The following is a 25,385-nucleotide window of genomic DNA, read 5'->3' on the forward strand; positions in this document are numbered from 1 at the left end:
AGAAGACACTTGCTCCAGAACTTACCACACTTCTAGCCAAGCTGTTCAGACACAGTGGGATATACCTGACAAGGTGCAAAATTGCCCAGCCATGCCCTGTACACAGAATGCAGGAACATTCAACCCAGCCAATTATTGCCCTATCAGTTTACTCTCAATTATCAGTAAAGTGATGGAAGGTGTCATCAACAGTGCTATCAAGCAGTACATGCTTTGCAATTACCTGCTCACTGACAGGCCACTCAGCTTCTGACCTCATTCCAGCCTTAGTTCTAACATGGACTAAAGGTCTGACTTCCAGAGTTTTGAGAATGACTGCTCTTGATATCAAGGCCACATTTGACCAATTGTGGCATGAAAGAGCCTGAGCAAAATTTAGTAAGAATAAGGGAGAAAACTCTTTGCTGGTTGGAATTATGCCAAGCAAAAAGAACACAGAACAAACAACAGTACAACACAGTACAGGCCCTTCATCCCTCGATGTTGTGCTGACCTTTTATCCTACTCTAAGATCAGACCAACCTATATTGTACTAACTTTGTATTAACTTTATTGTGCATATCCAAGAGTCACTTAAATGTCACTAATGTACCTAACTCTACTACCACTGTTGGCAGTGCATTCCATGCACCCACAATTCTCTGTGGAAAGAACCAAATTCTGACATCGCCCCTAAACCTGTCTCCAATCACCTTAAAATTATGACCCCTCATGATTGCTATTTCCACCCTGGGAAGAAGTCTCTGGCTATCCACTTTATCTCTCATCATCTTGAATTCCTCTATAAAGTCGCTTTTCATCCTTCTTCACTCCAATAAGAAAAGCCTTAGTTCCATCAACCTTTCTTCATAAGACATGCCCTCCAGTCCAGACAGCGTCTCCTCGCAAATCTCCTATGCGCCCTCTCTAATGCTTCCACATCTTTCCTAAAATGAGACAGCCAGAACTGAACACAATATTCCAAGTGTGGTTTAACCAGGGGTTTACCAGGCAACATAATCTCCTGACTCTTAAACTCAATCCCCATGCTAACAAAAGCCAACACATAATACACTTTCTTATCATCCCTATTAATTTGGATGGCAACTTTTAGGGATCTATGGACGTGGATCTCAAGATTCTTCTTTTTCCTCCACACTACCAAGCATCCTGCCTTTAATGCTGTAATCTACATTCAAATTCGACCTTCCAAAATGAATCATGTCACACTTTTCCAGGTTGAACTCCATCTGCCACTTAGCCCAGCTCTGCATCCTGTCAATGTCCCATTGCAACCTACAACAGCCGTTCACACTATCCACCACACCACCAACCTTCATATCATCTGCAAACTTACTAACCCACCCTTCCACTTCCTCATTCAGGTTATTTATAAAAATCACAAAGAAGTCTCAGAACAGACCCCTGTGGAACAGGGGTCACCGAACTCCAAGCTGAATACCACCACCCTCTGCCTTGTATGGGCCAGCCAATTCTGTATCCAGACAGCCAAATTTCCCTGTATCACATGCCTCCTTACTTTCTGAATGAGCTTACCATGGGGAACCTTATCAAATGCCCTGCTAAAATCCATGTATAGCACATCCATTGTTCTACCTTCATCAATGTGTTTTGTCACATCCTCAAAGAATTCAATAAGGCTTTTGTGACATGACCTGCCCCTCACAAAGCCATGCTAACCATCTCAAATCAAACTATGATTTTCCAAGTAATTATAAATTCTGTCTCTTCGAATCCTCCTCAATACTTTGCCCACCCACAGATGTAAGACTGACCAGTCTATAATTATCTGTAGGATTATCCCTATGCCCTTTCTTGAACAACAGAATAAGATTTGCCACCCTCCAATCATCTGGCTCTACTCTGGTGGAGAGTGAGGATGCAAAGATCATTGCCAAAGACACAACAATCTCTTCCCTTACTTCTTGTAGTAACTTTGGGTATATCCCATCTGGCTAGGGGACTTATCTATCCTTATGTTTTTCAAAGTTTCCAGCACATCTAACTTCTTAACATCAACCTGTTCAAGTATATCAGCCTGTTTCATGCTGTCTTCACATACAACAAGGTCCCTCTCACTCGTGATTACTGAAGCAAAATATTCATTAAGGACCTCCCCTACTTCCGCCAACTCCAGGCACAAGTTTCCTCCATTATCCCTGATCAGCCCTATCTTTACTCCAGCCTCCCTCTTGTTCTTCACATTGGTGTAGAAAGCCTTCAGGTTTTCCTTAATCCTACTTGCTAAAGCTTTTTCATGCCTCCTTCCAGCTCTCCTAAGTCCTTTCTTCAGTTCCTTCCTGGCTATATTTAACCCTCCAGAGCCTTGTCTGATCCTTACTGCCTCAATCTTAAGTAAGCTTCTTTCTTCCTCTTTACTAGATGTTCCACATCTCTTGTCATCCAAGGTTCCTTCACCCTACCATCTCTTCCTCACATCAGTGGGTCAATCCTATCCTAAGTATGCACCAAGTTCTCCCAAAACAACCTCCACATATCTGTCGTACATTTTCCTGAGAACATCTGATTCCAATCTAGGTTCCCCAGTTCCTGCCTAACAGCATTGTAATTCCCCCTCCCCCAATTAAATACACTCCCATACCATTGTTCCTATCCCTCTCCATGACTACAGTAAAGTTCAGAGAGTTGTAATCACTATCACCGAAATGCTGTCCTATTGAGAGATCTGATACCTGGCCTGCTTCATTGCCAAGCACCAAATCCAATATGGCTTCCCCTCTAGTTGACTTATCTACATATTGAGTCAGGAATCCTTCCTGGACACACCTGACAAAAACTGCTCCATCCAAACTATTTGAATGAAGGAGGTTCCAATCAATATTAGGGAAGTTCAAGTCATCAATGACAACAACCCTGTTACTTCCGCACCTTTCCAAAATTTGCGTCCTAATCTGCTCCTCCGTGTCTCTGTTGCTACTGAAGGGTCTGTAGAAAACTCCCAATAAACTGACTGCTCCTTTCCTGTTTCTAACTTCTACCCATACTGACTCAGTAGACAAACCCTCCTTGATTGCCTCCCTTTCTGTAGCTGTGACACTATCCCTGATTAATAATGCCACTGCCCCACCTCTTTTACCTCCCCTTCTATTCCTTTTGAAACATGTAAACATTCCCTGAAACATCCAATAATCATTCCTGTCCCTGTGATATATAAATCTCTGTAATGGCCACAACATCATAGTTCCATAGTTCTATGCTCTAAGTCCCTCACCCTTATTCCTGACACTTGCGTTAAAGTAGACACATGTCAACCCATCACACTGACTGCAACTTTGTCCTATTAACTGTCTATCTCACAGACTGTCTGCATAATGTATCCGGCTGTTCACTAGCTCCTCAGATCCGTAGCTCCAGTTCCCAATCCCTTTCCAAACTAATTTAAATCCTCCTGAAGAGCTCTAGCAGACCTCCCACCCAGGAAATTAGTGTCCTTCCAGTTCAGGTGCAACCCATCCTCTTTGTATAGGTCCCACCTTCTCCCAATGATCCACATATTTGAAGACCTCCCTCCGACACCATCCCTGCAGCCACATATTCATCTGCACTCGATCTGTGTTCCTAGCCTTATTAGCCTGTGGCACTGGTAGCAATCTTGAGATTACTACTCTGCTCACCCTACCTTTTAGCTTCTAACTTAACTCTCTATATTCACTTTTCACATCCTCATATCTTTTCCTAATTATGTCATTGGTACCGAAGTATACCAGAACTTCTGGCTGCTCACTCTCCCCCTTAAGCTGTTTGTTTGAAGTCTGGCATCTAAGCTCCAGGCCATCTCTGCAGCAGGTCTTCAGGTTATGTCCTCAGCCCAATCATCTTCATCAGTCACCTACAGTCCACCACCAGGTCAAAAGTGAAGATATTCATTGGTGATTGCACAGTTTCCAGCATTGTGTGCGATTCCTCAGATGCTGAAGGAGTCTATGTCTAAGTGCAACAAGACCTAGACACATCCAAGCTTGGGCCAACATATGCCAAGTAACAATTGCCAAGCGATGACCATGTGCAACCAGACAGAGTCTAACCATTGCCCCTTGACATTCAGTGGCATTACTATTAATGCTTCTCCCCAGTATCAACCTTATGGGGATTATCATTGACTGAACTAGAAATTTAAATGCAACAGCTCCAAGAGCAGGTTAGAGGCTAGGAATCTTGCAGCAAATAACACACCTCCCGACTTTCCAAAGTCAGTTCACTAACTACAAGGCAGAAGCCAGGAGTAACAACTCACAGTTTGTCTGAAGGAGCGCAGCTCAAGCAAAACTGAAGAAGCTTGACACCATCCAGGACAAAGCAGCCGGCTTGATTGGCACCACATCCGTAAACATTAACTCCCTCCACCACCTGCATACAGCAGCAACAATGTGTTCCAGCTACAAGAACGAACTGCAGAAATTAACCAAGGTTCCACAGATACATGTTCTAAACCCACGACGACTTTTATCTAGAAGGACAAAGATAGCAAATGCATGAGAATCAATTGCTCTCCAGGCCAGTCACTCGTCTTCCTTGGAAATATACTGGTACTATCACAATTCTCTCACAATTAACATCATAATTTCACTGGCAGCAAAAGGACTGCGGTGGTTCAGTAAGGCAGCTCACCACCACCTTTTAAATGTCAAGAAGGGATGGTCACTAATGCCACCACAGCCAGCAAACCCCACATCACATGAATGAATAAGAAAAATGTCTTGCAATGAAAGAATATTGTTTAATACATCTTTGTGTGGCACATACCAGTTTGACTTCCATTCATCTTTGTAATATGGTGATTACTTCAAGTATAATTTGTTTTACTAATTGGATATTCATAATTTAAGGTCATTATGAGCAATGAGCCTAACACTATTCAATCATCTAATTATTCTTCTTAATACAGATTAGCACTTGAATTATCATGTAATTATGCTTTTCGATAATTGACAAAATTTTCTTTTAATTTTTGTTTTCTACATCCTCCTTCAAAGCATTCCTTTTTGATGAAATGAATGACAAATATGAGCACTTTTATGTCGTTGCTAATCATGTATGAATATGGTTTTCCTCATGTTCCCTTACATATTGAGAGTTAGTTATCATTCCCCTTCATTGATAATCATTGGCTTGTTGAGTTTTGCCTCAGTTATTATTTTGGTCAACAGGCTCGGTAAAAGTGCCTCAAGTGGTGAATCATCCATTTGCAAAGACAAATGAAGAATGTATGTTCCCATATCAAAACTTCATTTGACACATTTTAAAAACTTTATTCATGGGATATCAGCGTTGCTGGCTGGGCTAGCATTTATTATCCATCCCAAGTCGTCCTTGAGAAGGTGATAATGCACTGTTTTCTTGAACTACTGCAGTCCACTTCTTAGGTACACACACAATGCAGGATAGAATTTCAGCATTTTCATTCGGCGACACTGAAAGAACAGTGACATACTTTCAAATCAAAGTGAAGTTTGGTTGGAGAGAAACTTGCAGTTGCTGGTGTTCTCCCATAGTGGCTGCCCTTATATTTTTGAGACAGTAGTGGTCGTAGGTTTGGAAGATGCTGTCTTAGCTGCCTTTAATGAATTTCAGCAATGCATCTTATAGATGGTACACCCTGGCACTACGTTACCTTGGTGGTGCAAGTACTGAATCTTTGTGCTGCCAATCTAGCAGATTGCTTTATCTGGATGATGTTAAGCTTCATGAGTGTTGTTGGAGCTTCACTCATTCAGGCAAGTGGGGCATATTCCAGCACACTCCTGACTTGTGCTTTGTATATGGTGGACAAGCTTTGGGAAGTCAGGAGGAAAGTCACGTGCTGCAGGGTTCCTAGCCTCTGCTTTGCTCTTGCAGCCCCTGTATTTTAAAAATCTAATGTGATTTGCTGGGAACAGAATCATATCCAAGTTCCTATCAGAAACTGTTGTCAATTTGATGGTGTTAACACCATGAATTGGATTAGACTTTGGATCCCAACTCACTCCCCCTCTCCAGCCATTGCAGAAAATGGAAAGCATTCATTTGTGTTCACCACTTCCCCATACTTGTGATTTTCTCCTTTCCTTGTATGGGAAACAAGCAGATGCATTCACACCATCAGAAGTATGCCTGTGAACATGCAAAAACTTAGTTAGGCAAGCTGTGACATGATCTGCCTCTTTCTCAGCCAGTTGAAATGTGATGATTCATTACTCAGACACTCCCACTCTCAGTACACAGTCTTCTGTACAGACCGGAAAATGGTGAGCTTCAAGTGGAAGTTCCTACCTCTACTAACAGAGTTAGATTTGTGCTCCCACTTATGAGCATTAGGTCCCCAGACTTTATAGAATTCCTACGGTGTGGAAGCAGGTCATTCAGCCCATCGAGCCCATTGTTCCGAAAGGCATCCCACCCAGACCTAACTGCTACCTTCTCCTTGTAACCCTGCATTTCCCATGGCTAATCAAACTAACTTACACATCCCTGGATATTAGGAGCAATTTTTAAGCATGGCCAATCTACTCAACCTACACATCTGTGGAAGGAAACTGGAGCACCTGGAGGAAACCCACACAGACAGGGGGAGAATGTGCAAACTCCACACGGAATGTCATCCATGGGTGGAATCGAACCCAGGTTTCTGGGAGGCAGCAGTGCTAACCACTGAGCCATTGTGCCATCCTAATTACACAGAAAGCCATGGGCTGGTGAACAAAGAGGCCCAGAAATATTGTCATCACCTGTTTGGAAGTGATTCACATTGGGCATACAAACAGCACTGTTGGCACACCTAGGCCAGGAGGACTGCAGCAATTCTAGAAAATGGCTCACCATCACCTTATCAAAGGCAATTCGATAACGAGGAATTGCCAGCAAAACTCATTGTAGGAATGAATTTTGAAAATAAAATAGCAATAAAATAAGAATGGAATAGCTCAACTTATTTTCCCAAAGAGTTGTGATTACACACCTTTCAAAGTCTTAAGAAACCTCCTGTGACTAATTTTCAAGCAAGTTTGATGTACAACTTCTCACCCAGTTGTTCCTTCTTGCAGGATTAAATGGAGAAGGTAAATGTGCAAAAGCTCATGCATGCTTTGAAACACTGCTGTCCAGTTCAATCTTTCTATATTTGACAGATTGAGTAAGACCCATGTCACAAAAACAGAATACCTGACCAAGCATATCATTTCTTTTTGATGGCATCTTCTCTCTGGATATTGGCTGCTACATTTCGATATCACAAACACTGACTTTATTTCTTAAGCAATTACAATTACAAGTAGCAAATCTACTGAAAACATTAAATAATGAATGTGTTGACTGTTTTTAAAAAATTAGTATCGAAAAAAATCAAAAGGAATTAAGTTTACAGAGCCATATGATAGAGGACAAATTATTTTGAGATATACATAACTAGATGAAAATTATTTCTTTGCAAAAAGTGAAGTCTCATTAAGTGGAGAGGGCATCAAAGTTTTCTACCTGCGTGCCAGCAAATTAAACAGCAACAGTCAGCCATAGTCAAGCTGCATGTGTGATCATTTACATAAATCTCACAAATAAAAATAATTAATTGTACAAAGCTAAAGTAGTTAGCACTGCTGCCTCACAGCGCCAGGGACCCGGGTTCAATTCCCACCTCTGTGTGGGGTTTGCACATTCTCCCTGTGTCTGTGTGGGTTTCCTCCGGGTGCTCCGGTTTCCTCCCACAATCCAAAAATGTGCAGGTTAGGTGAATTGGCCATGGTAAATTGCCCGTAGTGTTAGGTGTAGGGGAATAGGTCTGGGTGAGTTGCGCTTCGGCGGGTCGGTGTGGACTTGTTGGGCTGAAGGGCCTGTTTCCACACTGTAAATAAGTAATCTAATTTAATCAAAAAGTAGTCTAATCTAAAGTGGTGAACTGTAACAAACATGTGGACTTTCTATTGAAGATTTGGTGATTTTTAGTGAACAACGATAACAATCTCTCTCATCATCAGCAAAATGAGAGAGCTGGTCATTGATTTCAGGAAGTAAGGTGGAGGACACACATCTATATCAATGGAGCTGAGATGGAGATGGTCGAGAGCGTCACATTCCTGGGAGTGATGACCATCAACAATCTGATATGGTTCACCCCCATTCATGCAACAATTAAGAAAGCACAACAGTGCCTCTACTTCCTCAGGAGGCTAAGGAAATTTGACATCTCCATAAAGACTCTTAATAATTTTTACAGATGCACCACAGAAAGCATTCTATCTGGATGTACCATGGTTTGATACGGCAACTGCTCTGCCCCGTACAGTAAGAAACTAAAAAAAGCTGCGAACACAGCCCAGTCCATCACATAAACCAACCTTCCATATTGACTTCATCTGTACTTCTCTGTCTCGGGAAGGCAGCCAACGTAATCAAATACCCCTCCTAACCTGGTTATAATCTCTTCCAACCTCACCAGTTACCCTTATTCTAATCTCTGTAAACTTGAGACCAGCCAAATCTCTGTAGCCCATAACCTGGTCATGTGTTATCTCTGTGCTTGAAGACTAGCTTCCAGTTATACAGCACCTTGACTTTAAAACTGTTCTTTGTTTACATACCGCTCCATGACCTCATACCTCCTTATTTTTCAGCTCCTCTAATCTTCCAAGATACCTGGTTGTCAACTCTGGCCTCTTCAGCGTCACTGATTTTAATTGATTCACCATTACACAGGGACTCTAATCTCTGGAATTTCTGACCTAAATCTCTCAGATTTCCTTCTTCAAGACTCTCCATAACAGTAATCTCTTTGATTAAACTTATGTCATTGACTCCAATATCCCCTTATGTAGCTCAAATCATGTTTAGTTTTCATTGCCACAAGTAATAATTTGGGAGACATTAGTACCTGAAAGGCAGTAGATGAATACAAATTATTATTGTTGCAAGGTATCTGATAAAATAATTTTTCAAGAACTACTAATTTATATCTAGCATATAAAAACTGTGACATGTACACGTTGTAACCTTTATCATTCAAACCAGGATCTGAAAGAGATCAATTGTATGTTTGTTGGACAACAAAGTATGTTGAGGTAAAAACAATGACTGCAGATGCTGGAAACCAGATTCTGGATCAGTGGTGCTGGAAGAGCACAGCAATTCAGGCAGCATCCGAGGACAGGCAAAATCGATGTTTCGGGCAAAAGCCCTTCATCAGGAATAAAGGCAGAGAGCCTGAAGCGTGGAGAGATAAGCTAGAGGAGGGTGGGGGTGGGGAGAGAGTGGCATAGAGTACAATAGGTCAGTGGGGAAGGAGATGAAGGTGATAGGTCAGGGAGGAGAGGGTGGAGTGGATAGGTGGAAAAGGAGCTGGGCAGGTCGGACAAGTCCGGACAGGTCAGGGATCGAGTTGCTGGAGGTTAGAAGCTAGGATGAGGTGGGGGAAGGGGAAATGAGGAAACTGTTGAAATCCACATTGATGCCCTGGGGTTGAAGTGTTCCGAGGCGGAAGATGAGGCGTTCTTCCTCCAGGCGTCTGGTGGTGAGGGAGCGGCGGTGGAGGAGGCCCAGCACCTCCATATCCTCGGCAGAGTGGGAGGGGGAGTTGAAATGTTGAGCCACTGGGCGATGTGGTTGATTGGTGCGGGTGTCTCGGAGATGTTCCCTAAAGCGCTCTGCTAGGAGGCGTCCAGTCTCCCCAATGTAGAGGAGACCACATCGGGAGCAATGCCTCCAAACAGACCCCACCACCAGGGATATATTTCCCTCCCCACCCCTCTCCGCCTTCCGCAAAGACCGTTACCTCCGTGACTACCTGGTCATGTCCACGCCCCCCTACGACCCACCCTCCCATCCTGGCACTTTCCCCTGCCACCGCAGGAACTGTAAAACCTGCGCCCACACCTCCTCCCTCACCTCTATCCAAGGCCCCAAAGGAGCTTTCCACATCCATCAGTTTTACCTGCACATCCACTAATATCATCTATTGTATCCGTTGCTCCCGATGCGGTCTCCTCTACATTGGGGAGACTGGGCGCCTCCTAGCAGAGCGCTTTAGGGAACATCTCCGAGACACCCGCACCAATCAACCAAATCGCCCAGTGGCTCAACATTTCAACTCCCCCTCCCACTCTGCCGAGGATATGGAGGTGCTGGGCCTCCTTCACCACCGCTCCCTCACCACCAGACGCCTGGAGGAAGAACGCCTCATCTTCCGCCTCGGAACACTTCAACCCCAGGGCATCAATGTGGATTTCAACAGTTTCCTCATTTCCCCTTCCCCCACCTCATCCTAGCTTCTAACCTCCAGCAACTCGATCCCTGACCTGTCCGGACTTGTCCGACCTGCCCAGCTCCTTTTCCACCTATCCACTCCACCCTCTCCTCCCTGACCTATCACCTTCATCTCCTTCCCCACTGACCTATTGTACTCTATGCCACTCTCTCCCCACCCCCACCCTCCTCTAGCTTATCTCTCCACGCTTCAGGCTCTCTGCCTTTATTCCTGATGAAGGGCTTTTGCCCGAAACATCGATTTTGCCTGTCCTCGGATGCTGCCTGAATTGCTGTGCTCTTCCAGCACCACTGATCCAGAACAAAGTATGTTTGTCAATGTGTCCTGGCAATCCAAGCAATGCAATCAGGACTTAAGTTAAACAACAGGGCTTATTATCTAGCCAACACAAAGATCTGCAGTCACAATGAGAGTACAAAGAGAAGAACAACAGCATGAAAGGGTAAGCATGGAGACACAGGCACAAAGGCAAAGGCAAACAGACTGGAAGAAAAAAATGTTTTGAGGAGTAGAAATAAATAAACCAGGAAGAGGTCAGTTCTTCTGTTTGGCAGAAGAGGAGATAAGAGCTTTCCTTTTCCATGTGTGAGATTGGCTAAAACCTGGAAAGCAGTGTCAACAGCTCAGAAATACTCCAGCCAAGTGAATGCCCAGCCATGGCCAAACCATGAAACAGGATGGACTCAACGACCAAGAGGGATCACAGACCTGTGCCTTGCTGATAATACTCAAATGAATGAGACTCGACAATGAAAGTCGCTGTCAGTCTGGACTCCTTTATTTACGCAGAGTAGATCATAGTTGTGTTTCATGTAACTATGCGGTGCTACATTTGTGCGGTTCAATCTTTATTCAATCTCCAGTATTGGAGGTTGTGAAAGATATGCAGGTTTGGTGGATTGGCCATGCTAAATGGCCCAAAGTGTCCAGCGATGTGCAGGCAAGGTAGATTAGCTAATGGAAATGCAGCATTACAGGGCTAGGACTGGGTCTGAATAGGATGCTCCTCAGAGGCTTTGTGTGGACTGAATGGGTTGAAGCAGGTATTTAGAAATACTTAACATTTTCTTTTAAAAATCTGTTCTGTATTCTTGCAAGACTGTACTGGTTTATGAACAATCTTAAGTTACTGATAATGCAAATAGGAGTGGAAAATTGAACATCATGTCAATTCAGAAAACTAAACTCCCAGTGTAATTTGTATTTGGATGAATAATGATGGCCAAAGTTCAAACTTGTGCCACGCTCTACGGGACTGCACACCTTATATTTCCTTGGTCAGTGGAGCTAACATCCACTGGAAGTATACATCACTGACATTTACTTACTATCAAATACAAATAATTGATAATTAGATCATCAAACAGTATCAATTTTGTATCTGTTGTTTTTTTGGAGATCTAAGGGTATTCTGCAGATGTATGAGTTTAGTAGCAGGGAGATCTGGGAGTTCAATTCCATTGTATCATGAAGGTTGCTGTACAGGTGGATAGAGTGGTCAAGAAGGCATCTGGTATGCTTCCCTTCATCAGGCGGGTACTGAGTATAACAGCTGGCAGGTCATGTTAAATTGTACACGATGTTGGTTCAGCTGCATTTATAATACTGTGTACAGTTCTGGTCGCCACATTACCAAAAGGATGTAGACGCTTTGGAGAGGGTGCAGAGAAGGTTTACAAGGATGTTTCCTGGTATGGAAGGTGTTAGCTATGAAGAGAGGTTGAGTAGGTAAGGTTTGTTTTCATTAGAAAAAAGGAGATTGAGGGGGGACCTGATTGAGGTCTATAAAATCATGAAGGGTGTAGACAGGGTAGATGGAGATAAGTTTTTTCCCCAGGCTGAAGGATTCAATGAGAGGTCACGCTTTCTCGGTGAGAGATGAAAAGTTTAAGGGGGATACACGTGGCAAGTACTTCATACAGAGGGTGGTAGGTGTCTGGAACGCGTTGCCAGCAGGGGTAGTAGAGGCAGGCACGGTAGATTCATTTATGATGTGTCTGGACAGATGCATGTGTAGGTGGGGAGCAGAGGGATACAGATGCTTAGGAATTGGGCAACAGGTATAGACAGTAGATTTGGATCGCCTCAGGTTTGGAGGGCCGAAGGGCCTGTTCCAGGGCTGTAAATTTTCTTTGTTCTTTGTTCTAGCTAAAACAAATCAACTGAAAATTGGTCTGCATTGCTACTTTACCAGTGCTATTAAATTGACCCAGAAATAAAGACAAATGTGTACGTTGTATGGAAGAAGCATTCACTTAGGAGGGTAAATTTGATACATAACGGGCAAAACTAGAATATAAAGTGTTAAAGAAAAACAATGGATTTTTAGGAAGTGTTTAAAACTGTTGTAACGTAAAGGAACAACTCTTCACATTACTGTTGAAACTCAAAAATAACACAACTGACAGTAGAGATAATAATTGATTCATGCATTCATTCCGTTCTACATAACTGGCCTATTTTAATATGCATGTCACATAAAATGATGGAAAGCCACATTAGAAAACTGAATAAACAGATAAATGGCAACATCCATCATACAGCAAATTATTCTACGAATTGGATGAGTTAGAAATAACAGCTGGCAAATGTCTTCTTAATTTGATTTCTGGATAATACAATCACATCAACACAATTAAAATGTCCTTACTCCCTCCATCTTGTGCCTGGGATTGGTAATCTTACCTGACCTCTCCAGTGTCCTCTGTCACCAGGACATCGGTCTTGCAGCTCGCTAATGGCCTGATGGACAGCTCCACTGGAGGCACAACAAAACTTTTACTAACTGGCAGCCATAAACCTTGACCCAGACTGTAGGTAGATCTATAAAGAGAAAGAAGCAACAATAAATATAGAGAGCGGAAAATTGGATTGAACTCTGATTTGGATGGGGGCAGTCACTGTGAGGGAATACCCTTCATACATTACTTGCGATCCTGCAAATACACTGTCTGATGATTGAACAGAACAGACACATAACATGTTGTCAAATGACTGTAGCTCTGAGTAAGAGTTGAGAAATCATGAGAGCTTAGCACAAGTCGAAGTTAGCCAGCATTAACTAAAGGGGAAGTGCATTACAGATAGCTTTTGGCCTGAGAAGAAATGGAAAATGCATTAAGTAGCAGAGAACAGGGTGCTACTGTTCGCATTGCACTGCAGGCCTTTTTTGAGGACATGAAGACAATGAGAGATGTTGCAAGGGGCCTGGGCATGCAGACAAATATTGCAAAGATGTTGCGATCAGATAGTTGCAGCATCCATTGCGAGGGTTTTATTGGAAAATGTTCACACAAATATGTAAGAATGCATCTTCAAGTGCCATATTCTGCCAACTACATCAAAAGCCTCACTCACGGTGCATCAAACCTATCATTTGATTTATTTTGGCAAGGCTTCGACTCGCACATTTTCAACCAACCAATCAGGATGGCCATATTACCCGAACACATTCACACATACTGACATTCTTCAATCTTGTTCTTGCATCCCACTGCAAAAATGTGTAAAAGTCAAATTGCCATGGTCTCATCTGACAATAGGGATGCTCTCTCATTAGAGATCATTGGTGGTGACTTAACCTGAGGGTCACCACATCTCAAGTTAAGTGGAGAGGTTGAGAAGGAGAGCCCTTCATGGTAACCTCAGCCGGAATTGAACCTGCTGTTGGTGTTACTCTGCATCACAAACTGACTGTCCAGCCAACCGAACAAACTGACCTCCCATAATTGTGTAAGGATACACAGTAATCTTACATTTGTGCCTTTCCCTTTCAGATAGCTATGAACTGTAGACCAAAACTGCAAGAGGTGGAATAAGGTGAATTTTCACTCTTTCTCACACTCAGACATCAACTCTGATATTGACTGTTTTGGATTCAATTCTGGATCCTACTTAGATACTTCCTGCGGCAACTTATGGCCTTTTGCCACAAAAGAGTGAGTATAGTCTGACACTGATAGGCTCCTGCACAACAAAACACATTGACAGGCTTTAAAATCTTGACAGCAGTTTCAATGAGCGTAGAGGTGTTTGACACAGGTAAATGTGCAGAGCTTGAAATCCATCTTTTCCAGGATCGAAGTATTGGCCAGCCCATCTAGTCTCAGTTTCCACCACAATACAAACACAAGCCACCAAGTCTCAGGAAACTGCCATGATAATGATCCTGCATGACCAGCTTGCTGCCAGTGTACTTGATATACTCTGGCAGGTGAGCCTCCTCTAAAGCTCTTACTGAAATGGTAGTCTCGTCCAGTCACCACCAGAAGTGTGCACACATACTGAAGATCACACACTTTGCCATCCCTGAACTGGAAAACCATGGGTCAATGAGGCAAATGTCATGGAGGTGTTGTCAGGTTAAACCTTCAATAACTTCCCAAGTGCTTCCCAAACATGGAACTATTTACAGGTAAATAGACGCATTTTAGACATAACAAGGTATTGCGAACTATGAGGAAAGCTTGATTTTAATTGGCATTGTTGGCGCATGGAAGAATATTGACCACGACACCACAAAAATTCTTCTTGAATAGAATCGTAGGATGTTCAACATTCAGCTGAGCCACCAGTATAAAATAAACAATGGTCCTTGGCTTGATATACCATCAACAATGCAACACCCCCTCTTCATGCTCCAATATATTAATCCAGCATTTGTGCTCCAACATCTGAGGTCAATCTTTCTTGTGACAGAGTCTACATTGAAACATTTCAAAGAAAGACACTTGATCAATTGAAATATATTTTTTAAAAATCTCCTTTAGGTTCCAGGGATGGGACACTTCAGTTATGAGGAGAGATTAAGATAGGAAGGTTAAGAGGAGATCTGATAGAGTTTTCAAAACCATGAACAGGCTTGATAAGTAGATAGGGTGAAACTGCTCCAGCTCCATAAAAGGAATAAGAATGAGAGTGCATAAATTTAAAGTGACTTGTAAAAGAAGCAAGCGGTTAATTCATAGAATCCTTACAGGGTGGAAACAGACAATTCAGCCAACCACCCCAATTCACCCCCCACCCTATCCCTGTAACCCTACATTTCCCATGGCTAATCCACCTAACCTGCATATCCCTGGACACTACAGACAATTTAGCATGACCAAACCACCTAACCTACATATCATCAAGCTGTAGGAGGAAACCAGAGCACCCAGAGGAAACCCATGCAAACACAGGGAGAACATGAAAACTCCACACAGACAGTCGCCCGAGACTGGAATTGAACCCAGGTCACTGAAGCTGTGAGGTACCAGCGCTAATCACTCAGCCACCACGCCACCTCTGAAAAAAACAAAGCTTTTTCAATCAGCAAGTAGTTACAGTATGGACGTGTGGTGAAGGCAGGTTCCGCTGAAGCAGTCAAGAGGGCATTGGACACTTATTTGGGTAAAAAAGAATGTACGATTGTATGAGGAAAAAGCAGGAGATTGGCATTAGGTAATAATGCTCATTTGAAGGACAGATGCAGGGATAATGGACCAAATCGGGTGATTTTACAGCAATTCTGAGATTCAATGAAAAGCCTGAATTCTACTTGCATAAATTCAATCTTATCAATGACTGTTCAGAATGGAAGAAGAAACAGAGTCAAGAAAATTGACCAAGACTTAGAGTGACTTCATATGTCATTCCTCTTTGAAATACGTCAATCTAATTTCATTTGATCTTTGAAGACTTTCATCACAAAACATAAGCACTTGCAGACAGTAAATGACATTCAAAGGTTTCTGTTTTCAATTCAGAAACACATCAAATAAAGGTTGAACTTCTTTTGAAGTACCACATTACTTCATGTACAAATTTTAATAACACTTGGAAAGACAACATCCAGCTTTCAAAAACTTAAGTTTCCAGAACAGTAATTCCTTTCATGTGAACACTAGTCAGAGTTTTTGGGGAACAGTCTGAAGAATTTTCCATTTGCACAATCTAATCAGATTTATTAACTCCTTTTTTTAAAACTTGCAACTGTCCAGTGTTGGAATATGTGCTACCGCGTAAGAAGTGTGTAAATATGACATTCACACCCAATTCTGATCGAGTATTCCCAACCTTTTGAGGGCAACTCAGTGTGGCCAATAAAGGTCTGTCTTTGTAGAAATGCCCATATCTTAAGAATTATTAATGAAAATAAAACTGGAGAAGTGTTAAATTTATCATAGTTGTGGGTATGTTTGCCGAGCTGGGAAGTTGATTTGCAGACGTTTTGTCCCCTGTCTAGGTGACATCTTCAGTGTTTTGGAGCCTCCTGCAAAGCAATGCTGTACTGTGTCTCCTGGGATTTATTTGTTTCCATTCCTGCGGCTACCGGTTGCGGGTTCCAGTTGGCCGTTGTAGTGGCAGGGTCTAGGTCAATGTGCTTGTTGATAGAGTTTGTGGATGAGTACCATGCTTCTAGGAATTCTCTGGCTGTCCCCTGTTTAGCTTGCCCTATGATTGTTGTGTTATCCCAGTCGGATTTGTGGTCCTTGTCATCTATGTGTCCTCAAGACAGCTGGTTATGGCATTTAGTGGCTGCAGAGGTCTTCTCCTCTTCATCGGTCGGAAATGCTGCAGCCCTTTTAAACAGGGTCCTAATGCAATCCTAATCCTCTACAGAGTCTTCATCATGAACGGATAGCCCCGCAACTTGATCCGCAGATGCCTAACAGACAAACAATGCGATGAGAACATGCCAAAACCTAACTCACTAGCCATGCTACCTTATATAAAAAACATTTCAGAACTAATCGCCAGTCTTCTTCGCCCACTGGGATTCATGACAGCTCATAAACTGACAGGCACACTCAGACAGCAACTCACCAGGACAAAACACCCTACATCCATCATGTATAGGACAAACATGATTTCCAAGATTCCATGTAAAGAGTGCACAAAACACTTATTGGACAAACAGGCAGACAACTAGCAATCCACATCCATGACCACCAACTCACCACTAAATGCCATGACCAGCTGTCCCTAGTAGTCATACAAACAGATGACAAGGACCACAAATTTGACTGGGACAGCACAATGATCAGAAGACAAGCTAAACAGAGGACAGTCAGAGCATTTCTAGAAGCATGGCATTCATCCACAGACTCCATCAACAAACACATTGACGTGGACCCAATATACCAGCCAATAGGCGGCACAGTGGCTCAGTGGTTAGCACTGCTGCCACACAGCACCATGGACCTGGGTTTGATTCCAGCCTCAGGCAACTCTCTGTGTGGAGTTTGCATATTCTCCCCATGTCTGTGTGGGTTTCCTCTGGGTGCTCGGTTTCCTCCCATGGTCCAAAGCTGTGCAGGTTGGGTGAACTGGCCATGCTAAATTGTCCATAGCGTTCAGGGATGTATAGGTTAGGTGCATTAGAGTCGAGAGTGTGGTGCTGGTAAAGCACAGCAAGTCAGGCAGCATCCAAGGAGCAGAAAAATTGACATTTTGGGCAAAAGCCCTTCATCAGGAATGCAGGTTAGGTGCATTAGTCAGAGGAAATGTAGGGTAATGGGTCTGGGTGGGATACTCTTGAAGTGGCGGTGTGAACTTGTTGGCCGAAGGGCCTGTTTCCACACTGTAGGAATTCTAATTCTACTACAACGAGCAACCAGGAGCAGCAGGAATGGACCCAAATAAATTCCAGAAGACACAGCACAGCACCATTTCACAGGAGGCTCCGAAGCACTTAAGATGTCAGATAGACAGGGGATGAAAACCTTTGCAAATCAACTTCCCAGCTCGGCGAACATAACCACAATGACAACAACCAGCACCTGAGCTACAAATGTTCATGCAAACTTTGTGAAATGTGTCCCCCAGCTCCAGCTAATTACAGTAATGCTGGGCTGTAGCTGCAAGTTGAGAGATACAGAAAGTAATATCTTTCTCCCCAACACTCTCCAGTTCATATGAACACCTGCAATGTCTCCACAAAATTCACCATCTCAATTCTGTAGCACTCAAACAATTCTCCAAAAGACTGTCAATGTGCAATTTCTGCCTAGTTTTTCACACAGATTTGAAAAATGAAGTTTTTAGAAATAATTATGTGATTTAAAAATGTTATTTATTGGTAATACAAATCAAAAAATAAAATAGCCTCAACTGATCTAAACTTTATCTATTTATATCATGTGGACCTTAAAATGACAAGACATGGTAGGCAATACATTATACCAGTTAAATAATGAGTTTTGTGCTAAAATACCACTGTGTATACAATGTACTGTGCCCTCTGTCTAACTGTGACTAGCAGTTTAGGGGATCCACTATGTTATTAGCAGTGAACTAAACAATGACTAAGTATAAACATGGGATATGGTCAATAACAAGTGTTTTGCAGACGTTTAACTTCACAAGTGTCTAATCACACTGAGGAGTCAAGCTGGATTTCAACTCTTGTCACTAAAACAGCTGGAACAGGTGAAAACATTTGAATGCTAACCACAGTGTAACCTCAGCTTTCCTTTTTCGTCTGGCGCAGATGTGTCATTGTTGAAGAGTTATCTGCTTCATTGTGAAGGATCGTACAGCTGCATTTACTCCTCTCTGGACTGCATGGGGTGAACACCATCTGCTTCTCCTTGTGTCATAATTTGTTTCATTAATTGGTATGCAAGTGAAGAGCTGGTGAGTGGGTTATAGAGAGAGAAAAAAATAGATAGCGCGTTTTGAGTCATTGAGGTAAAAGTGAAATCCGTATTCAATCGCCTGTGAGAGGAGTGACCAATACTCAAAATTTACATTTAAGTAGCTGGAAGCCCACAAAACAGCGTTATTAATGTTGACCAAATACAGACTACAAATTGGCTACAGTTTATCAGATAGAACTCTTGTAGCACAGTTTTACAATCTTACTGTTGAATTAAAAACATGAATTCAACCTGCTCCAAAGGTACATCAGAACACATTGAACCACCATCTGCCATTCTGAAGACTTTGCTTACCAAATCAATTCGCCTCAAGACATACAAACTGTCATTAGACTGTCAACTGCGAGCAAAATCAAAGGACATTCATTAAGATGCTTTTATTGATTCAAAATATGTACAATACTTGTCTTTCGAGGGATCTTGTTCTGTAATTGTTGTCTCTCTGAGTGAGGAAGCCTGGGTTCAAGTCCCACATGCGGCAGAGGTATGTCATAATATCTCTGAACAGGTTGATTAGAAAACAAATCCATCAGATTAATCTGAAATTGCATTTATATCATAATTTGTAAATTTTTAAACTGAAAGGTTAAATTTACTCAGCAGGTCTGGCAGCATCTGTGGAGAGAAGGCAGTGTTTATGTTTCGGGTTGAGAAATCATTCCACAGAATTGGTTCTGAGAAAGGTTACCTGACCCAAAACATTAACACTCTGATTTCTCTCCACAGATGCTGCCAGACCTTTTCCAGCGATTTCTGTTTTTGTTTCTGATTCACAGCACCCACAGTTCTTTCAGTTTTTATTTATGTTAAATATACTTCTTCCCACATAAAATTTCCTTTCTGAAACAGAGGGAAGGTTGGACTGCCACATTCCTGATAAGTCTAAAACCACAGAGACTAAAAGAGCGAGGTAGAAGGTAACTGACAGCAACATCTCAATTTGATGGCATTTCTTCTCTCCAGATGATTGATCATTTTCCCACTCCAGGCCTTCAGACTGTCATTATGCACATGCAAGGAAGCTTTAGAGCTGCAATCTGTACAGCAGTCAAAGGCAACATACAGCATCAGCAGGCACACTTTATTCTCTATGTCATATTCTCAGGCTGAATTTAGTACTGGTCTTCTGATGAAACAAACTGGTTGACTGGGCTCTGGAGTGATGGGAAGACCTGTGCATGACTGAGCACATGTTTCAGATGGCCCCTTTGTTGCTGAGAGAAAACAAATTAAAGCAGCCTAGCTAACCTCTGTCTGCATACAGAACTCTATTCTATTTAACATCTGTCATATTTTAGACATGACACATCTAAACAATCAGAAGCCTTTAACAGAGGAATTTGGTTCATATTTGTTTAGCACCATCTGCCATTCTGAAGACTTTGCTTACCAAAATCAATTTGTCTCAAGACATACAAACTGTCATTAGACTGTCTACTCGGAGCAAAATCATAGGACATTCATTAAAATGTTTTTAAAAATAATAGGCACTGTCTGATGAAGGTCTAAGCAATGTGGACTCGGGTGAGAAATCCAGTCAGACACATTTTGTTGTAGAGAGCATCTGGCTCAATTTTTGATGTATTTTGCAATGGTGTGATGAGTTTCTCACCAGGCAGAATGGCCAACTCAGGGGAATTATTGCTTATTAAGTGCTTTGTTGACAGCCCAACTCACTTCATTAATATTCAACTCCCTATCTTACCAGATTTATCAAGTGGCCTAGATGTTGACGAAATTCGAAACAGAAACCAGAGTAGATACCTAGCACATTTATTTCATTGCTTGCTTTGAACGACCTCCACGTTGGGTATGAGTAAATTGCATCTCCACAGACACCAGGCATAAGCACACCCTCACCTGTCATGTGCCAACCCTTCATAACCATCTTGACACTTCCACAATACATTTACAGGACATTTAGCAAGCAGGGAATCACACAGCAAGGCACTCCAGCAAGGAGAATTGCAAGGCTGCAGCATGCAATCTTTCTGCAAATGACAGGCAACCAGCTCAAATATCAAAATGTTTCTGGGTCATGTACAGCAGACGTAAAGGTAAAATAAAGATTCTCCTATTCTGCTCCAGCAACACATTTTAATCATAGACTCTGACAAGCACTGTGTTACTGCAGAAGCATAACACTTTCCACTACAATTCTCCACATATTTTCCGACAGTGTGACTTTAAGGTGGCACAGTGGCTCAGTGGTGAGTACTGTTGCCTCACAGCACGAAGGATCTGGGTTCAATTACAGCCTCAGGCAACTGTTTGTGTGGAGTTTGCACAATCTCCCAGTGTCTACACGGGTTTCCTCCCGGTTCCTCCCACAATCCAAAGATGTGAGGTTAAGGTAGATTGGCTGTGCTAAATTGCCCATAGTGTCCAGGGGATGTGCAGGCTCAATGGATTAGTCATGTTGTGTGTCCGGGTGCGATGCTCTTCAGAGGGTCAGTGTGGACTAAATAGGCAGAATAGGCTACTTCCACTGCAGGGATTTTATCAGCAGTGTCGAGTTATAACTAGTTTTATGCATAAGTAACAAAACTCAGGATATACATAAAATGCAGATATATATAAAATTTCCTTGAATTCTATCCCAAAATGAAAAAAAACAATTTCTTATACATATCTACTGATCCCGTGAAACAAGGAATTGCATTTAAATTGAATCTAAGATATGTTAAAGTGGTGTACTTTGATTTAAGTGAGCGATACAATAAGAGATTTGACAAGAATCGATTATCTAGAACCAATTAAACAGAAAACCTTTCTGAACTAATTTGTTTTGCAAAAGAAGGAAAAAAAAGTTAATGAAGCAAATTCACTTTTCTTTTACCTGAATATTTTTTCTGGTGCCTGATCCCCTGTCACAAGGTCATAACCTCTTTCCAATGTTGTATATGGCCATGGTCTGCAAAAACAAATCAGTAACAATTACACACATGATAGGATATTACTCAATACCAAGACAGAATTGATTATTGCAAATATAATCACCGGACTAAGCATTGTACATTATCAAGCGTTCAGATATTGGCACACTACTGAGCCATAAGGGAGAGTTCCTGCTGAATTATTCTTCTTGACAGGAAACTTGTCAGGGAGTCAGTCTGACTGAAAGATTTGGCTTCTAATTGATAAAACAGCTTGCATCTGCTTAAGTTATTTTGAGGCATCTGATCCTGAGGTGAGTAGGGATGTGGTTTCTGGAAATCGGAGGGAAGGGACAACATGCAGTTGTGGGCTGGCCTTGGGGTTGAGGGGAATCATTCTCCTCCTGACCAACAAGCAGTGCTGTCAAAACACTTCATGCTGAACCTCCCTTGAGCTGCTTATGTTCCTGAAGCCTGGCAAAACTAGCGCTCCCCAATTATACTTGTCAAATGTCAGGATCCCAATTTCATAATAAGTAGACATTCATCTCCTAAAGCAGGCTCATTGTCTGTCTCCAGCCCATCTCAATCAAACAGGGAGGTTAGTGTGTTGGAGGCAGGTTGAGATTGGGTTTGAGGCTTAAACATTGTTATATCTCACACAATTCATCTACTTCTGACAGTCAAAATTAACCTGTCCTTTCAAATACCTGTCAGCAACATGTAGCCAACATGAAACCAGATATCTGCTTTTGCATATGAAACAATTATCATGGGAACAAGTACAAGGTTAAAAATCGTGCACTCCATTGGCTTGCATTCTATAGTTGGAATCAGTTCCTGTCAATTGGTGACTTGAAGATGCAATAGAAAACAACAGAATATATGATGTCAGAATGTACAGGGCCATATCACTCCCTTTTTAATCTGATGTCAATGTATTCTTGCATTACATTAGGCTGCTTAATAATTAGCAGGAACCGTGGTTGATTTTTGTTTTGTTTTTCTCCTCCACGGTTGATGGTTTGAATGTCAGCAAAAACGGCAAGAAACAGAATGCAAACCCATGACCTTCAACTCTGCAGAGCATGTGGGAATTTTAATAAAGTGCTTCATCGAGTAAACCTTGCAGTAAACTGATCCATGCCAAGCAATGGTATTTCCTGATCCTTAACAAATGTTTTGACACACATTAAATGTCTCTTTCATACGTCATCACATTCCACTCAAAAGAAAACCGAGTGCACAAGATGATCCCTCCACTTTGAATAAGAATACTCAATGGGTCATGTCATTTCCAATTTCAGACTTTGACAGAAAAAAATTGTAAGTTCCATTTGGACCATATTCTATGAAGTAATGTGTTGAAAATACAATAAAAATGGGAAAAAAAAATGAAGAATAGGGTGGCACAGTGTCTCAGTGGTTAGCACTGCTGCCTCACAGCACCAGCAACCTGGGTTCAATTCCAGTCTTGGGTGACTGACTGTGTGGAGTTTATGCATTTTACCCGTGTCTGTGTGGGTTTCCTGCTGGTGCTCCGGTTTCCTCCCACAGTCCAAAGATGTGAAGTTTAGGTGAATTGGCTGTGCTAAATTGCCCATAGTGTTCAGGGATGTGTAGGTTAGGTGGATTGTCCATGCTAAAGTGTCATAGTGTGGAGAGATGCGTAGGCTAGGTGCATTTGTCAGGGGAAATGTAGAGTAGGGGAATGGATCTGAGTGGGATACTCTTTGGAAGGTCAGTTTCGACTTGTTGGGAGAAATGGCCTGTTTCCACACTGTAGGGATTCTATGAAGATAACATTTATGCTTTATAGCGGAACCCTGTGGTCGAATTGACAGACTCAGCATTTACCTTGTAACCAGTTATCTGGTTTTGCATTTGAAACATTTACCATGGGAGCAGTACAAGACTAAAAATCTTGCACTCCATTGGCTTGCATTCTGTAGTTGGAATCAGGTCCTGTCAATTGGTGACTTGAGGATTCAAGAGAAAACAACAGAAAAGTACAATCTCTTTTATTAAGAGTCAGGAACAAGGCACAGTAGCTTGACCATCCATTTAGTGATGGAATTCATAAAGAGGCACTGACATTCAATCCAGAAAATTCCATACTTAAAGCAGCCATCAGGTGCTGATTGGTCCTCCAGAGAGAACAAAAAGATGCGGACCAAAGAATCATATTAGAAGTCTATTTTAAAGAAAAACATTTCTATCTTGGTGGGCAGAAAGTGCTCAATTTAAAGGATTTGCTGGAAAAGTAAAGATTGAGATGCAAGGAGAGAGAATGGGCTGTTGTTGTTATGTCATATGCATGTGAGTTATTGAGTCCCAAACCCATGTCTCAACCCAGCTAACATCCACCCAATCCGACCAGAATCCAATGGAATGGTGGATCTCACTAATAAAGATTTTCCTGTTTTGCTCTAGAAATGCATTTTAATCACAGACTTTGACAAGCAAAGCTATAACATTTTCCACTGCAGATCTCAGTAAGAAAATGGATAACATTTTACAAAAATGATACCAGAACCCGAGTGCTCTTTGTGAGTTTGTCACTTCTTCCAGCAGATTAGATAGGGTGGACAGTGAGAGCCTTTTGCCTTGGATGGTGATGGCTAGCATGAGGGGACATAGCTTTAAATTGAGGGGTGATAGATATAGGATAGACGTCAATAGTAGTTTCTTTACTCAGAGTAGTAAGGGCGTGGAATGCCCTACCTGCAACATAGTGAACTTGCCAACATTAAGGTCATTGAGCAAACATGATAATGGAATAGCGTAGGTTAGATGGGCTTTATATTGCTTTCACAGGTCGGCACAACATCGAGGGGCGAAGGGCCTGTACTGCGTTGTAATGTTCTATGTTCTATGAATATATTACCAGTCCCATGGCATGACTGGGCATGGATTCTGATAATGTAAAGATTTTTAAAGGACTGTTCAGCAGTCAAATTCACTGGAAACGTATCAGAAACTATTGTTCCAAGAAAGCACAACCACAACTCACTCACATGCTGCATATTAGACTTACATTATGGCTGGGCTTGGGTTGTTTATCCTGGTTTCTTCCTTATCAGCATATTGAAATCAGAATGACTATCAATAAGGACAGAACAGGTTGAAGTTCTTTGCTCAAAAAAAAAGAACAGGTAGCCATCGAAATGAAGAGGTTTGTTTGGTGGAAGTATCCTCTTTATGTTTAGATTACTTACAGTGTGGAAACAGGCCCTTCGGCCCAACAAGTCCACACCGACCCTCAAAAGAGCATCACACCCAGGCCCATTCCCCTACCTTTACCCAACACTACGGGCAATTTAACATGGCCAAATCACCTAACCTGCATATTTTTGGACTGTGGGAGGAAACCAGAGCACCCAGAGGAAACCCACGCAGACATGGGGAGACTATACAAACTCCACACAGACAGATGCCTGAGGTGGGAATTGAACTCGGGTTTCTGGCGCTGTGAGGCAGCAGTGCTAACCGCTGTGCCACCGTGCTGCCCATGGTTTAATCAGTGAGAAAATCCATAACCAGAGCTATTAAACATATCAGTAGAAAAAGATAAGGCTGAAGCATTCTTCAGCTGAAGTGCTGAGTGGATGATCCATT

The 25,385-nt window shown here is 42.2% G+C and overlaps 1 protein-coding gene across 7 annotated transcripts in view; it reads right to left on the bottom strand.

Moving 5' to 3' along the window:
* astn2 (astrotactin 2) overlaps positions 1 to 25,385 on the bottom strand; it is a 1,590,397-nt gene that overhangs the window by 844,709 nt on the left and 720,303 nt on the right. For all 7 annotated transcript variants that reach the window (XM_087998521.1, XM_087998520.1, XM_087998522.1 and 4 more), the window contains 2 exons: positions 21,731 to 21,805; positions 12,935 to 13,072 (listed from right to left, as the gene is read on the bottom strand). In XM_087998521.1, the coding sequence (XP_087854647.1) occupies positions 12,935 to 13,072; positions 21,731 to 21,805 (213 nt within the window). The remainder of the gene's footprint in view (positions 1 to 12,934; positions 13,073 to 21,730; positions 21,806 to 25,385) is intronic.

The sequence above is a fragment of the Chiloscyllium plagiosum genome, unplaced genomic scaffold, assembly GCF_037043375.1.
Source record: "Chiloscyllium plagiosum isolate Xiang-an unplaced genomic scaffold, Cpla_swu_hap1 HiC_scaffold_21, whole genome shotgun sequence".
Taxonomy (NCBI): Eukaryota; Metazoa; Chordata; class Chondrichthyes; order Orectolobiformes; family Hemiscylliidae; genus Chiloscyllium; species Chiloscyllium plagiosum.